The 17,915-nt window shown below is 42.0% G+C and overlaps 1 protein-coding gene across 1 annotated transcript in view; it reads right to left on the bottom strand.

Annotated features, from left to right (window-relative positions):
• The window catches only part of tmem132e (transmembrane protein 132E), a 113,576-nt gene that overhangs the window by 29,364 nt on the left and 66,297 nt on the right, over positions 1-17,915 (bottom strand). Inside the window, exons 5-6 of the mRNA XM_044042229.1 lie at positions 14,071-14,214; positions 929-1,134 (exon numbers count right to left, since the gene is read on the bottom strand). Coding sequence (XP_043898164.1) covers positions 929-1,134; positions 14,071-14,214 — 350 coding nt within the window. The remainder of the gene's footprint in view (positions 1-928; positions 1,135-14,070; positions 14,215-17,915) is intronic.

Here is a 17,915-nt window from a genome sequence, read left to right on the forward strand (position 1 = left end):
GGTATTTCCGTGGTTTGGCCGGGTGATTAACGTCTGGGAAGAAGAGGTTGGACGCAAAATGGGTTCTCTGCAGTGTCTCTGCAACAGTTTAAGATCTATTTCAGTCTGACTCGCACTTTGAATTCCAAGTAACACTGACAGTGCCTGGGAGTCTGAAGATATCAATAATTATCAGTTGGTGCGACTCATACTCAGTCTGCTTTCTCAAAGTCAAATTCAGGCACAGTCTGAGACTCGTTGTAAAGAATGTGTTGAGATAAGTGTGACACATACATGGCAGCCGCGTGCATCAGTTTGCACTTGACAGCTTCATTTCACAGGCTACATTTCTGCCGGGTGCTTGAGTCACAGCATCTAATTGGACCAAAACAAGCAGCGACACAAACACACACACACACACACACACACAGATTTCCTGGAAAACACAGAGGACTGCTTTCTAGTTCCCCGCACTATAAGAATGCAGTGTTCATTGCACTTTTGTATTGTGGACAATGATTACTGTGAAAATAAGTCCTTATATACAAGACATACAAATATTGTCATTACATTGAATGCCTGTGAGACAAATACTGTATATCAGCTCTGGAAACAACAAGTTCTGCAAGAGCTTTGTATATAACTTTACAAATTCACTGTAGAACTGATAGTGAGTATGATAAATCCCCGTTTCATGACGAGGTTAAAAGTAAGGCTCAAAGTTGATGCATTTACCGAGGACCAGATGGGAGAATAATGGGTTTACAGCACTTTCATGTTTGCGGGTTTGTTTAATACTCGTCTGCTCATCTGACTCCCGCTCATGTTTGCACATGACAGCTGTTAACCTGATATGTACACTGTGCTTTTATTCCAGATGCCAAAGCTATGAAAATAAGACCCAAGTTGCATAAAACTGTAAATTTAAATACGAACTGCAAAGCCTTACCTCCGGTCAGGCAGGATTGGAACCCTCCAACCTTTGATGAAGCTGAGATTGTTATCAGACAGCTCCACTTGTAGAGGAAGCTTGGGCACCCACACCGTCAGCTCCAGCGGCGCGCTCAGATGCTCGTAGCTGAAGATGACCCTGGCGTTCATGGATCCCCGCGTCTCCTTCCCGTTGACGAACACGTAGTCGCAATTCATGGACACCTAGGGCAGATGAGATCAAGGTCAGAAGTCGGAGACCATCTATATGGTAATGGTGACATCTGTGGAAGAGCATCTAAGTGATATGTGATGATGTACGGCGCCGTATGACTGCGGCTGTCACTTCCACAATTCATCGGCGAGCTTTTCAAGGTTGGTACTTTCAGCAAAGCAAAAAAAAAGAGAGCGAGGAATAAGATCTTTTATGGATTTAAATGTGATGTGAAAGTTTGGGGCTCATCAATCATCTCTGCGTGTACTTGTCGGGGAAAGAAAAAAAAACAGTTCAACCAAATCTGATGACGATGACGGGGAGGTACGACAGTATAGATGTGTAGTTTTGCAGGTTTTTAGATTTACTCTACTTCTTCGGTCTTTTAAAAACGTCTGTCTCTGTAATAAGGCAACACATCTATTCTGCGTGTGACATTTCATTAAAAAAAAAAAGACTAATGTAGGATTTATCTACTTAAGCAACAGTACGGATGAAGACTGGGACAGACAAACCAACATCAGGTAGCCCAATGTTTGTCCAGCGTTGTCAAACAAAAAGTGATCATCCGATCATCATGCATTCGCCCAGTGAGAAAAAGCTATTCTGCAGCTGATTCTGAACAAACTAGTCATACAGTTGATCACGTTCCAGTGCACTTTTAGTAATGAAATGTAAACACAACAGTGCGTAATTGACCATTTATTTTATGTCATTTTACAGGGAGCCGAGCTTCCCTTGCTGTCTTTGAGCAAATCGCCTGTGATGGGCACACTGTTTCTGGAAAGATATACACTAATTCCTGTTTAATTTTTGAAATTGCTGAATGTCAAAGCTGTGAGCACAACAAAATCAATTTGGATTTGTGGCAGACGCGTCAGAGGCGGGTGTTTTAAAACCTTCTGCACAAACTGAAGCCGCCTGCATTAAGCAGATAGCACTCAGTGTAAATGAGATGATGCCGTGTGTTTCGTTTGTGATACGGCGGAAACTGGCGGAAAAAAATTTAAAAAGGGGGCTTTATGTTGATATTTAGCACAGTGTCGATTCATGCTCCTCAAAGTGTGTGCAATGAGGCTCCAAATGCAGCAGCAGCAGCAGCAGCAGCAGCTGATTTTACAATCCTGAAGCTGACGCGTGGAATGAATCAGTGAAAAGCGGCTACTGTGAGACACAGAGCTGAGAACCCACGGCTGTAAACAATGCTTACTTTGCTGTGAATCGTTCTCTAATCTAATTTGCATCTTTTCGACAGTCAAATTAGCACTTCTAAATAACCAAGTGTTTGTTGAGCATGTACAGTGCAAATTAGGCATTCAAACCACATCCTAACACCACCATCCATCTTGCCCATTCCCTGCATAATGATCTATGAACAATTATACGAATACATAATAGGCCAACAAAAGCTTTTAGGCAAAAACACAATTCATTTAACATGAAGGCTGACAGCAGCGTGGCATTTCAGGTGAACTTTAGTTCATAATATACCGACACGACACATCGTAAACATATTCACACGTTTCACCTTTTGTGTGACATTCATGTCGCGTGATGTGATTTGTGAGCGAAGCATGAAGTATGAATTTAATATGTGGAGATTTTTTTTAAATTTAAAGTGGAAAAGAAACACTAAATATAACTGTCTAACTTCATTTTATTTATTTATTTTTATCTTCTTGATCTAGACTAAAGCATTTCCTTTACTGACAATAAGACATGGATTTTTGAGCAGAGATTCAAGGAGACAACAAAAGAGCAACGTGAGGAAAGTCCTTCTTCTGATGTCTCCGGGTGTTCTAATCCCTGCTAATAAAGGCTAATATTCCAAAATAATAAACAGCTCCTGTATTTGTGAGCGGTGTTTGACAAATTTAGCAGCAACTGTAGCTCAAAATGGTGGTGTTTAAGGTTAACAGAATATCTATTTGACGTTAGCAGCTACTATAGCCAGATGATGTGGCTTTACAAGTTGACGTTAGCAGCTAATATAGACAGCCACTGTAGTATTGGACTTTGTCTTTAGTAGCTACTGTAGCCAGATGCTGTGGTGTCACTAGTTGGTGTTAGCAGCTACTATAGCCAGCCACTGTAGTACTGGACTAGACTTTAGCCGCTCCTGTAGTCGGACAATGTAACATCAGTGTTTCTTTAACAGCTACTGAAGCCGCAGGCTGTGACATTGGTGTTTACTTTACTAACTACTGTAGCCAACCAACGTTGAATCAGAGTATGACTGTAGCATTAACCATAGCTAGCTGCAATGGCACCAGAAACCAAACACTTTGTCCTCAGTAAAGCCCCTGTAAAGCACTTTGAGTTGCCCCGTGTATGAATAGTGCTATACAAATAAAAAACAAACTTGCCTTGCCTCAGTGTTTGATGTTAGCAGCCAATGTAGCCAGATGCCGTGGCATGGATGTTTGACTTAGCTCTGCTTTAGTCAGACACTGTGTCATCAGTGTTTTATGATGAGCATCTACTGCAGCCACATGCTGTGTCATCAGTTTTTCACATTAACAGTCACGGCGTCTGGCTGCAGTGGCTGTGAGTAGAATGTTAAGTTTGATTGTTGTGCTAAATCTTGCTTAAGATAAAGTAAAATAATGAACCACAGTCATATGGTCCAGAGATTTATTTCCACTTTAAGTCTTAACAAATGCCATTTTCAACTTAAAACCATTTTTAACCTGTCCTATTGAGTCCAAAGAGAATCTCTCCAGCTCAATTTTAATTATCATAAATACTTGTCCCCCTCGAACACTAAATTATTAACTGCAATGGATCTGGATGGCTTTGCTTTTGGGCTCCCATAGAAGATTTATCTAGTGGTGGGAGGTAGCTGGCATTGTAATCAGAGAATCTAATCTCCGGCAAATGGAGGTCGGGCCGGCCAGTATTGTCAGGGCTGGGGATTCATCATAACTGGGAGGAGGTCGGTGATATAATTCCCCTTCAATGCAGACAGGCCCTGAGTGGAGGGAGAGGGAGAGGGTGTGTGGTGGAGGAAACTCTTAAGATGACAGTCTTCCCCTCTGCTTGAGTTAATGCAATTTTTCAGGGTTTGACCTTATGGGCTGCCCCAGTGTTATTGTTGTGTCTGCTGATTTGTCTTATCTGCGTGAAGCGAGTTGCAAAAGAAAGGGAAGGAGTCGACCCCGGCCACCTTGATTAATCACAGCGCGACTTGCTGAACATCTGTCTGATGTGCCCTCCTTTTTACCCTAAAGACACGTGCACAATGAGTGCACACACTGTTGAAAAACACGCCCTCGCTGCAGCAGCAATGCTTCAGCTCCCATTGCCACTGATAAACTTGGCTGGCTAATTGCAAGTCAAAAGCTGTTAGCAGCTCTGGGTGTCAGTGGCACGGTGGGGGCTTGGCGAGGAGGGGCTTTCACGCAGCAAGCCGCCACATGCCATCACGCTGCTGCTAATGTGCTGTGGCATCTTCCATGGTGCCAGCAGATTGCCTGGGTGGAGAAAGATCATCGGGACGAGTGCAAGTGCCGTCTTCGTGTACTGGTCACATGACGCGGAGGCCGGGTTAATTAAGGTGAAGACACCTAAGGGCCTTTCACACATTTATTCCATAACATTAACTGAATTAATTTCAGTAAAGGCAGCAGCTTCTGTCCTTCAAGAGAGTGTTTCAGTGGGTTAGTGCCTTTATATTGAAGTGTGATTCACTTAGAGCCACAAATGTAGAAAGGATAGTGATTTTTATTTTATCTTGAGCACTTTTTACTGGAAACGTATTGTTCCAGTGTAACATCTCATGAGGAGAAATTGAGCTACTTTATACGGTTCTGATCCATCCATTTTCTACCTCTTTATCCTCCACATGAGGGTCTTTACTGAGTTAATTAACAGCTGACATGGGGCGAAAAGGCCATTCACTCTCACATCCACAGTCAATTTAGTGTGTCCAATTACCATAATACTCAATTTGAAATGTTTTTGGACTGTGGGAAAAAGCCGGAGTACCTTGAGCGAAACATGCAAACTGAGTCGAACTGTTGGACATGAGGCAACGATGCTAGCCACTGCACCACTGTGTGACCCTTTGAACTTACAAGTTTTCATAAGAGACAAGTAAATCACTGCATCCTATTCCTTTTATATGCAAGACAATAGGAATCCTCTCTACCAGTGTTTCTCAAAGTGGGGTCTAAGGACACCTGAGAATCCGCAACACATAGTTTGTGTGTGAACTAATTATCCATTTGCAAAGATGGAGCTTTAGTAGGGTTACTAGAGGGATGACATTGGTTAAACTGAAGATTAAATTACTTTTAAAAAGAAAAAAAGGCACAGGGCACAGGATAAACCAGGTTTCAAACAGAGGACCTTCTTGCTGTGAGGCACCAGTGGAACCATTTCAATCCATCACAATCCAGCAGCACATTTTGCAAAGCCATGGTCATACTACAGGAAAAACTGTGAAGAGCATATTACCAACAGACTAAGGGCTAAGCTGACGTCTGCACTGGAGAGAAGAGGAATGAAGGTTAGCAAGAGCAAGACAGAACACCTGGTGTCAACCGTCCAAAGCAATGGACAGAGCACAAGACAGATGAAGAAGACAGAGTGGGCAGGGCGGAGACGAGTGTCAGGGTTGATGTGTGACAGGAGGAGAGCAGCACAAGTGAAAAGGCAGGAGGCGGAGCAGGAGGTGGCAGAACTTAAGATGCAGAGATTTGCATTGGGAGTGACCAGGATGGACAGGATTAGACATGAGTACATTCGAGTGACAGCTCAGGTTTGGAAATAAAGTAAGAGAGTCAAGGTTGAGATGGTTTGGTCACTTGCAGATAGTGATTATATTGGACAAAAGGATGATGGAGAGGAAAAGAGGAAGACCACAGAGAGGGTTCAGGCAGACGGTCCGCTGTGGCGACCCCTAAAGGGAGAGGGCAATAGAAGAAGAACATAAGCAGCAGGCTCCTGCACACTTGCACATACAACAATCAGGAATCTTCCGCACTATAAAACATCGCTGTGACCTCCTGGAAGCAAGAAGGAAAGCTGCTTTGATGAATTGTGCTCAGGAACATTGAGATGTGGAGTAAACTACAGCACACACAGCAAGAATGTTCCAAATCTTGAGGCTCCACATGGACATTTGTGTCAACCCTTGCAGACTCAGGCAGCTGAAGAAATTTATACCTCTCACAGCCACAAGGACATGGAAACCATTAATTGATCTTGAGACACTCTCAGCCTAATAAATACCCACTTCCTTCTAGCTCAGCTCCCCGTGTTTGTTACACCTGCTCTGGGGGGGCGGGATGCTTTAATCTCTGAGGCTGAGAGATAAGACCCGATGGCATCATTTCAGCTACGCCGTCAAAGATTCTCCAAGAAAACACAGTGTGACTCTTCACATGCAGAGCTCCGTTCTGTCTTTAATTTCAAATAAAACTGATAAAAGGTAAACGACCAGTCACAGGACTGACTAAACCCATCAGGAGAACGACAGGTAATTAGGTAAAAGATAATTAGGAAAAGATGTGAAGCTAAAATTCACATTAACTAATCTGTGATCTCCCTACAAGACAATCACCAAATATAATGAAACATCAATAGATGTGTCTCTGTGTTCTCTGACGAGGGTTCTCTGTGTATTTTGTTGTACAATGCTGGAGGACAGACAGCTGCAGATACTCTGATAAGGCAGTATATGTTTCTAAATTTATAAACTAGAAATTTGTCTTTTATTAGACAGCAGGAAAGCTCAAGACATGGAGCATACTGCACTCTTATTGTCATGGTTACAGGGTATGTGTCATGGATGTACAAGCTGCCTGGTCCAGAAGATTGTTTCTTTTTTTCCCACCCCCATGTTGGTGTTTGAAAGTTAAAATACACCAAATGTTTTCTCGTGCTGTATCTGCGCCTGCTCTCTCTCCATCACAGAGTCGTTTCCTCGCCCACGTCTCAATGTCAATGACACACAAAGCGAAGAATAAACAAGAAGAATGGAGTCATCTTTGGTGACGTCCGCGTACGCTGGCTGCTGCGGCGGCATTTGTTTCCAAACAGGAGCCACAATTACCCGCGGCTTTATTGTCCAATTTGAATATTCAGTAAATGAAGTGCCACGACACTCTGCCAAGTCGAGTTTCCATTTAGGGATAACATATGTATCAAATGAGCGCTGAATGACGGCTGACATATGGCTAGCATTAGCGCGATTGTGTCTTGTGGCCGTTTCTGCCTTCAAGAGCATTTAAACCAATGAGTTCATTTAGCTCTGTTAGCTAAATGAGGCAGCCTTCATTAGCCCGTTGTTTGTTGTATTAATGATGCCGAGTGTGAACAATGACGTGTTCAGGAACGCTGGGACTTTGGGGCCTTTTTGGAAACAGTTGGGGGGGGGTTTAAAAACTTGCATATTCCTTATTCATTTCATAAACTGCAGAGTCACAAGTGTACTTTAAAAGGATTGTCAAATCAAACAAAACACTCGCTGGCCACATTTTTAGGTACACAGGAGTGGCACCCAGTGTGGTCTTTAACCCCTTCCTGCTCTAACAGAGGTTAATGACTTATGGCGCAACATAAAATGTTCCATTTACATCGATTTCAGGCTTTTCTCACCTGAAGAAACCCAACAGGATCCAACAGGATGGTCCAGATTCAGTCAAATCATTTGAATTGGTACTTGGGTTTGGGTCCAGTTTGGACACAAATTGTGTGGCACCATTTTAATTTAATCTAATGCATGCAAACATGGAAAGCAAGAGATGACATAATAAACCATCTAATGATCAGCATGTACTTTTTAAATTAAATTCTTGAAATACGTGTCCAGTTTTGGTATTAATAAAGTACAAAAATGTGATCCTAAAAGTGGGATGTTGTGTCAAGTATTGATCGAATGCCAGCGTTACTATACAGAAAATAACACATCAGTTTGGGTTCAGCTCCAAAACATGCGGCCATCACCACCTTGTTTTGGAGAGAGAGAGATATTTCAAATAAATGAAGCTTGTTTGTGTGATTCCTGAAGCTTACGTCGCCCGTGGTGCTGTTTCTAAACCGCAGGTATTAATCTCGTACTAAAAAAACCTCCAGTCTTCCGCTTTAATGCTTTCGACCAGAGCTCGGAGCTCGGCTGCAGGGATTTGCTCACATTCAGCCACAAGAGCATTAGTGAGGTCAACCACTGATAAAGCCTGTCGAACAGTCGCTGCTCCAGCTCATCCCAAAGGTGTTGCATGGGTTTGAGGTCAAGGCTCAGTCTGCTTTTTATTTATTTTTTTTTCTCCAAAGATCGACTTGGTGCACAGGTACAGTGCAAAGGTGAAACAGGGGGGAATTAAAAGAAGTTGGTTGTCACAAAATCTGTTCCCCCAATTAGTTTCCAGTAGCAGTGCTAGATCTGTATAATGGAAGAGCCCATTTGTGTAGTTTACAGTCTTGTATAAAGTACCTTTTAAAGGGATATTTGAGTAAAAGTACAAGTATGTTAAATGAAAATGACTTTGGCAGAAGTTGAAGTCATTTTCTATAATATTACCAAAGTAAAAGTATTTAAATATATGATATTTACTATACTTCCGTATCAAAAGTGAGGAGTTAGGATGTTGCGGGTTCATTTCCTGGGTCGCTAGTCTATGTGTCCTTGAGCAAAGACACTTAACCCCATGTTGCAGCATGTGAATGAATATGAAAGACGTGTGAATTGGTGAAAACTGTAGCGTAACGCGGCTCAACAAGACTAGAAAGAGCTCTATATAAATACAGAGCATAATACCAACTCTTCTTCTTCTGAGGTGTTGTGAAAACATGGCTGTGGAAGATGGTGGGCACAGCAAAGCTAGACCCTCAGGTACATAAAAAAAAAGGCTTAATCTAAGGCTTACGAAAACCAAACGGTGATGATTATACACCTGGACAAACATCACGGGTCTAGTACATTCAATATCTGCCTCCTAAACGTTACACATTGGACCTTTCAGTGCTCCACATTCATACAGAAGTGTGACACGGAGTAAAAGAAGCAGCCTTCAGCCACATACAGGCCTTATCTCTGCCTGCATGATGGGTTATATGAGTCACAGCAGCAGCAGCGGGGAGGAGGACGATGTCTGCTGCCCACGATGGCCAGCGAGCTCCCTCTGCCCTGTGACACACATTTTCCCATCATTCTCTCCTTCTCTTCTCTTCCCCCCCCCACTTTTTACTGCCTGAATAAAGCACATGCACACTGTGCACGCGTAGGTTTGTCTTATCTACAGAAGGCTCTTGCAGCACACCGCGGCTTAGTTATTTCCAAAGTATATTAATAAAAAAAAAAAAAAGAAAAAGTGTCTGTAGAGGAAAAAAATTACAGCTTTTTACCTATTTTTTACTCTCAAAGCTGGAGAAAGGGGGGGGTGGGGTGGGTGGCAGAATGGCTGATGGGTTGGAAAACATCCAAATGAGAATGCAGGGCTGAAAATAAAGCTTTATTTGGAGGAAGTTTTTGAAATTTATTTTAGTTTGAATGCTGTTTGAGTTGCAGGCTTGAGTCACGGGGCTGATGAGATGGGACGAGGTATCGTAAACACTCGTTTTCTTTGCTTTTCCATGAGTGATAGTATCTGGTACCTGGTGTTTGTTTTTTTTAGTACCTGAGCGGAACGGATACTAAAATGTGACGTCAACAGACTGCCGGCCACTGATTGGTCAGACAGTGTCGCCACAGGAAGAGTCACAAGCGCGCCGTCTGACATGAGAGTCAAAGCGAGCAATGGCGAACTGTCGATCAGTTAAAACGACTTAAAAATCCCTGAAAACATAGTGTTAATCTCCAACATTTAGCAAAGGAAATGTCTAAAATATCATATCATATAGATTTAGCTGCTGAAGGCCGGGGTTTGTGAGCCGAATCACGATCCGTTCAGTGGTATTTCAGTTCAGTGTTCATTTTGACGGCAAACTTTGAGTTTGTCTCGTCGTACGTGATCTTCGACCATATGTCGTCTCTTCTCTTTCTTTCCTAACTTATCACCAACTTTGGCACGAGACTAATGTGCGCCACGAAAGCAGCAACAACAAAGTAATGGAGGACGACATCTCTGTCGCGCTCGTGGTGAATCTTTGATTTGGGACGTTTCTTTGTTTTTTTTTATTGAACTGTCATGACTGTGTATTTCCTGAGCCTGAAGGTCTCATTTTTAAATTAGCCTCGAATGTTCAATGGCAAGCTCACTGGAGCAGGCCCACTCAATATCGCACGCGCCTTGTCTTTAATGGATAATGAAAAATGATAAATGACGTGCTGAGGCAAGGCGTCCCACCGCATCGAGCACGCCGCGGCCGGGGCCCCTCCCATCAGGCAAACTCATTAATCTGAACTCTACTGGGACTTTAATTCACAGTGTAATTTTGTTTTCCCGCTGCTGTGCAGGACTATTTATTTTGGGCCAATTTGTATACGAGATAACGCGAGCACACTGCGGGGCAGGAAACATTAAGAGGGAGTCCAATATATCAGAGTCGCAGTATATTGGACATATACTGGGCTCTTTTAATAAGAAAGGATTCATTCACAGCCAATATGATAGACGTCAGTGTCTGATACAGCTTCATGGTTTCGTGGCCTCAGTCTGTAAAATATTCAATCAAACCTGCCTGACCTGACCTTGACGAGCTGCTAAACCACTGAAAAGGATTTCAATTTCATTAGCCCCGACTTGATGAGATAGTTTTAGTGTTCGATGAAAGAAAAAAAGGCTTTTTGACACGCGGCAGATTTGCAGTCTTCAAATACAAGAAGGTAATGTGGTCAAGTTTTTAAGATGGTCAGTTATGGAGGGGCTGATTCATAAACCTGAAATATACTGAGACTCAGACTGTGGCCTTTAAAGCTGGAGTATGCGACATGTGTTTGTGATTGAAGAGGCTGTACTTTCCGTGTATTTTCTGTCACTAGATGTGTGGATTTACTCGGTCGGCGGGGCAACAACTTTGAAACTGTGTTTCGAGAAAAAACGGTAGCATGTGTGCATGCGTACTTCTCATTACCGTAAATCCTTGACCGTTTATGTGATATCTAGAAAATTCAATGAACGAAGAAATAGAGCTTTGCACCCATATACTTGTCATTACGGTAGAACCTCAGGACTTCCACGGGAACGACCGTCCAATCACAAAACAAGGTCTAAAATGACTTTAATTTCATGATATCAGCTGCCATTCAACACAAAACACATAAAATCAATATGAAGCATGATTTATGCGTCAGGTATAGATGGGCGGAGCCAAATATACTTCCAAATGTGAAAGGCAGGCTCTGGCTCACTCGTCCATCCATGATTCTGCAGAAACATGGTGACACAAGACAGTGGACTTTGGTAAAGCGTGACATTTAAACAATTTGGTGAAGCTGATATTTGGAGAGAGAATTACTTTCCTCCAAAAAAAGAAGAGGGGACAATACTCACTATTCACTCTTCAATAAAAGCTTTGCTAGAATTTACTGTCTTTTTATTATGAATAAAAGGTCTCGTAGAGAGAGTACGGGAGTGTGAAATTGAAAAAGCAGGTGTATCGTATCGCTGTGCAGTTTTTTTCCCCAATAAAGTCGCATTAAAATCTCAGGGGGGGAAAAGGAACATTATGGATGTTAAACTTTGGATTATTAAACAATAAATCAGTTGCGGGAGATAAAAGAAAAGAGAGATTACAACATGTCAAAAATAAAAGTGCTAATGAAGAGTTTAACCTCACCATTCATGCTCCTTTTGTTTTGGTTGGAAATGTCCAGGGAGAGCGTTTGTTGTCTGACACGTATCTAACATACACGAGACATTAAGCAGAATTTGGAACAATAGTTCATATATTTTCCGTTAATTTGGAAGATCTGTAAAAGAACAGAAGGACACTTGAGCAAGGTTACTGCTGCTGCTTTACTGTGATAAAAGCAGGTGAAGTCAGAACATCACCTGTAACTAAGGCCACTGGACAATGTTCTTTTCTAAATCTGGAAAATGGGTCAAAACAGAACACTGTCAATCAACATTGAGATTGTTCCAAAGTCCAGATGTTGTTTCCACAAAGACCAGTTCTTTAAACATATGTGTGTGTGTGTGTTTTATTATTAGCACGGTTAGCTTTAGATTAGCCCGAGGCCAGTAATCACCAGGTGTTTCATTTATGTTTACTCACAAATTATCGAGTGACACTTAAAGGTCCAGTAAGTAAGGATGTATGAGATCTAACGTGAGACTACAGATGACATAACGCGTCAAGGAACGGTGGTAGCCCTCACTATACAAGTACATGTGGATGTTTCTTAGTTTATGCTTCAGGTTCAGGTGGGCGGAGCATTTTTTCTTTGTTTGATAGAGAGATTAAGTTTCATATAGAGAAAGGCAAACCATGGCTGGTTACAAGATGGCAGACCACTGCCTGAAGAATAAGCTGAGGTTCCCATTGATATGAATGTTTTAAAGTTGGTTTAATATGAGTGGAGCCAGTTTTCTTTGTTGATGCTACAAGACTCTGCTTCATTAAGACTTGTTGTCCGTCCATACTGCTGTAGAAGCCTGGTAGCACAAGATGGCATACAATACATACTCATACTGTAAACGCTTGTAAGGCTACGGAAAGCAAATGATTTCTATTTTAAACGTGATTACACAATCAAACAAAACATCCCTGTGGCAATATAATCAATGACTGCCAATAAACCAAGCTTCATTTCACACAGTGGACCTTTAAACTGTGTCTGTGCGTCTTGGTTCAGGTCAGAGTTGCCGCTCTGATAAAAGCACTTTCCTCAGCTTCACCCCTGCAGTAACGTTGAGCTCAGAACCACCAATGTATTCATGATTGCACTGCTGTTCCTATATTGCTTTTTCTTATTATTTCCTACAGCAACTGTGCTTAGTTCTGTTTTTTTATTCTTCGTCTACCCAGCCTTGCCTGTGGTCCGATTTGTGTCTCTGTGTGCATGTTTTGATTGTGTCTCAGTAACACACGGCGTTCGGTGCTGCTGCAGATGTTCCACCTGTTGTTTTGCTAAAGTTAAAAGCTCTTAGCGGCACGCCGATGCATTCTGAACACCAATTTGCCTGCGCTATTTTCCGACGAGCTTTTACGCCGCGTGATGAATTACTTTCATCCCGGTGGAGCATAATGATCAGTAAAAGGCCGGTCGCGCCCGTCTGCATTATCTCCGACGTTGTGCATTTGAATGTAATGAGATACTTTATGAATTCTTTACATCTAAGGTCAGGCTACATTACATACATTTAAGGTCAGGCTATCGTTTTAATCCCACCAACGGCGCAGACGCGTCACTGTGCCCGCCCCCTCATCCTGTGGTGAAATCTATTATGACTGTAATTGACTGGAGAAAATAATAAGGGAGTAATCACGGCCTCTAATGTGCTCTGCAAGTTGTTGTGATCCCACTTTAATATGCTTAATCAACAAACAAGGCTTGTTGTTGTGCACGCGCCGCAGCTCGGATTCCCCCCGCGAGTCTGAGCCGTGATTGTTCTGGGCGCCGGGACGCGGCCGCTGCGGCGACGTCCGCCCGCAGCCATCACACTTAAACGAACACCAATCGCATTACACGGGCGAAACCATCTGAGGCAGAAATCTGTGGACAAGGTGTCTGCTCGCAAATCGGTCAATGCGGTGGATTCAGAAAAGCATGTCATGAGGCTTTTTACTGCTCCTTTACTACCTCGCTGATTTCTGTGCAGAGTTTTATCAACATTTATTGATTTGATCCCCGGCATCAGGCTGGGATTAAATCAAAGAGTACATATGGTGCGGCTCAGAAATGAAGTCTTTATGTGTTTGTGATTGAAACAAACACACACACGCACACACACCACGTTGCTCTGCAGTAATAGCAGAGGAGTTTAAAGAAGTGCATTTCTCCAAAATTGATGTCTTTTCCCGCCGGATACAAACGATTGAGGAAATCAGGTTTATTGTACCTTCACAATGTCTTCATTTGAGGACTTGCACTGCACAGAGGCGGAGACGTCAGTGACCGCCCCGTTCATCTCTATGGAGACCATTTTCACAGGGATGGCCACGGTGCGTCCGGTCAGAATGGCCGTGTTGATAATCTCTGTGTCCTATGGGGAGAGAGAGAGACAACACAAGAATCAGTTATAGATCATCCTTGCATGTGTTCCTTATGTCCACATTTAAAAGCACAACCACCAGGTCACACTCCCACGTATATCTGCTGCTTTCTCTGTGTTTTATCACCTGCCAATTTCATTTAATTTTCAAACTGTGTTCAATTGTTAGAATAAGTGTGCTGCTGTGTAAACTGCACACTCTCCTACACCAAAGTCCAGAGAACTATTTGTCGTTATAAATATGTCAAAAGCTGCTTAATTACTGCTGAAAATCTTTGTGTTTAATAGTTGATTTATTCATAAGATACCTGTAGCAAAACTGAAATATTATTCAATTACAGCATCACAAGTTCACAGAGCAAATGTGCTTAATATAAAATATATAACTGAACACTGTCAATACCAAAAAGGTTTCAAGCTGTGATGAAAACAACAACTTTTAGGCCTCAAACTATTCTGATGCATGATGCACAAACGAGGTCGACAGAGCGAAAGCGCAGGAATGCAAACAGCCAATTAAAAACACACACCAGGCCTCCAGCTGAAGTGCAAATTAATAATTTCTGTGGTTCTTTTATTTTTGCAGCTCACGTCGGCTCCAGCGGGGGAAACAAGTTGCCTCATTTGTGGTGAACGAGGAGCACGAGAGACACTTAAACCATGCAAATTACCTGAAATCAAAAAACCCAGGTATATTTAAATCTCTGCACCACAATCACGTTGAGCATAAAGTGACTTTCCTCCCACTCTCTCATTTTCCACTGAGCTGCATGATCCTTTATTTATAGGGATGAACAATATTACACACAGTGTTGTCAAGGCATCTTGTGTGTGTGTGTGTGTGTGTGTGACAGAAGGTTAATAAAGAAACGCAGCCGCTTCTGAAGTGCCCTTAGGCCTGATACTGAACCTCACCTCCAAGTATCCTGCAATAAATTATGTTTTAGTTGTGCAAAGAGGATGACAAAAAAAACCCAAGACTTAAAGCAGCACATGTAGGAACACGTACAAGTCCATGATCAGTGTCTGAATTCCCCGCACCCGTTGAGTACCAACTTGATTAAAATCAGGCATCGTGAACCACCGCTACTATCCTATATATATACCTATGTTCATCGACCTCTGCTCAGGCTCTGGCCTGATCAATACAATAAGGCCGCACAGCTGTATAATCAATAACATAATTGGCAATCCCTCCCCTCTGTAGCGGCACCTATAGCAAATTTAAAATTGATCTTTTTGCACAAGCTCTTTGAAACCGTTCTTTGTTCCAATTTCATGATCATCATGAGACGTTCTTGGTCCTTGTGGCAACCGACTAACAACCGTAATATAAGGAGAATCCCAACTTTATCCGTCGCCACATTGGCGTTCGCAGATGCCGCGTGCCATCAATCACACCGGTGTCCACATTCTCCTCTAAATGGGAACATAATTTACAAAATTGACTTTATGGCCTATTGAAAAACAGCTGAATCTAGTGATTGACACCATTAAGTCCTTAGTTAATAGCCCCCTGGTGGCTACTTCATCCACTTTCATCCACTAGGGGGTTCCCACACCTCGGACTTTCATTGTTTTAGATTTAGACTTTGGTTTAGCTTAAACACAAGAAGCACCTGTTGAGGTCACCGATTCCAAGCGTTTTCTTTTTCCAGTGTAGTTAAGATCATTTTCCTCATTACATGTCACAGGCTTAAATTAGACGAGACTCATGTTCTCATCAAGGCGTCAAAACCTATAAAAACACATGTTGACCTAATGCTTGGCAGACGTCTCGCTCATTAGAGACGCAAATACTTGAGAGCTATTTGTTCTTTGTACAGACTGTTTACATCCGAGCATGGATACCAGACTGGAGCACGTCGGGTTGGAGCCAGATTCAGACAAAAATCCATAAAACTATTGTCGGGCTTTGGTCGGATTCAGTCACATCAACTGGTGTTAATTTCAAGTTCTTTTAGCAACATTTTAGTAAAATTGGGTAAATTAAAATAATGTTTTTTTATTGCTTTATTGCAAATACAGTGTAAACTTTGCCGTATAGCGATTAAAAACAAGGGATAACACGTGAATTATCATTTTCCTTTCACTACAACTTAAAATAAAGCACAATGGTTGGATTATCCACACGTTTATCAGCCGCAGCAAGAGTTAATTTAGAAGGTTTGATTGTTGTAAATAGTGAGTCTGAAATTGTATTATTCATATTTATACTCATAAGAGCTGTGATATTTCATATGTGTGTTACTTCCTCCTGGATGAAACAATAACCATAAATCATTTTCAATATTCTCTTGGACTCAGTGGGGCTTGGACAGAAAATGTCCCATTCAAACTCCTTCCCTTCCTCTGTGAATAAAGCACAAATTCAACATTAAAGTAAAATCGCAACCTTCTTTCTGTGAAATCAGGCTGATTTTTGTGGTATGAATCATTAGTGAACCAGCGGAATTAGAATCGATTGCATAACCAAGATGTTTTTGTTTGATTTTCCACACTGAATCTGCCTGAAACTAAGTATTTAATATACAACGCAGTGGTTTAGCCACTTCTCTCTCATCTCCGTTTATGCTTCGACGCTCAGGTGGTAAGAACAACAGCTTTGTTTTGTTTATTTGTTTCACTTGTAATATTATTTGCTTTCTTTTTCTTTTCTTTTTTTTTTTAAATTGACAGAACAAAGCCAATTTACAGGAAGCAACGCACAGCAGACCTCTGTGGATAATTGACTGGGCTCTGGGGTGAAATCCTAATTGAAAGTCATCATCCCAAAGCTCTCCTTGCTGTTTTGGCATCTGGTAAGTATTACACTGCAAGAGACACTTCACAATTAAATGTGCACTGCTCTGGGAGCACTAATTATGCTTATACCTGAATTCAGCCTGGCACAAAAATCTGTCATGACTGTGCACGGCCATCCTTTCTGTTTAATTACTGAAGCGGCGGAACCGTTACTAGAATTTGATGGTAATACAAAGAAAAAGAAAAAACAAATGGGTATTCAAACTAGAATAAATTGCTTTATTTCAGCTCCACTGTTACACAAGTAACACAAACTTGATGGAAATGTTATCGAGGGCCGTTAAAATGTGTCGTTCAATAAAATCTACCCCTGCTTAAGTGTATGCTACACTAAGAATATGTTTGCCATTTTATCTTGACTTTGTTTGTGTCTCTTCCTCTCCCACACCAAAGTCCATAGAGAAAATCAGCGTTTTTAGCCTGCGGGAACTCAGGAGCTGCTAGTCTGCTGCTGCCTCGTTTGGTAAGTGTGTGTCATGGAGGAGAATCCAAATGAAGGATTTCAAACACTAAAATCCCTTAATAATTAATTTCAACTTAGTCATAGAGGCAGAAGTGGATCAACAACTACTGTGTGCTGTGATGCAGAATCGCTGATTTTCTCTATGGGCTTTGGTGCAGAGAGTGATCGGATCAGAACGCATATCAAACACAGGTCAGTGTTTTTGTTAGAGGGTTCAAATCTGTTTGATCGTACTCCTGGCAGCCATGACATCACTGATAGCAGGTTTCTAAACACAGGGGGCGCTGTAGGGCTGTCGTTCCTTATTCCAATGTTGACCAGTCCAAACTTTACTATGGCTCTGCAGTTCTGCGCCGACATTTCAGTTGCCCTTTAACACTAAAGACATCATGTTTGTATTATGGAGACACAACCACCTCACTCC

This window comes from Solea senegalensis, linkage group LG13 (genome assembly GCF_019176455.1).
Source record: "Solea senegalensis isolate Sse05_10M linkage group LG13, IFAPA_SoseM_1, whole genome shotgun sequence".
In the NCBI taxonomy this organism is placed as follows: Eukaryota; Metazoa; Chordata; class Actinopteri; order Pleuronectiformes; family Soleidae; genus Solea; species Solea senegalensis.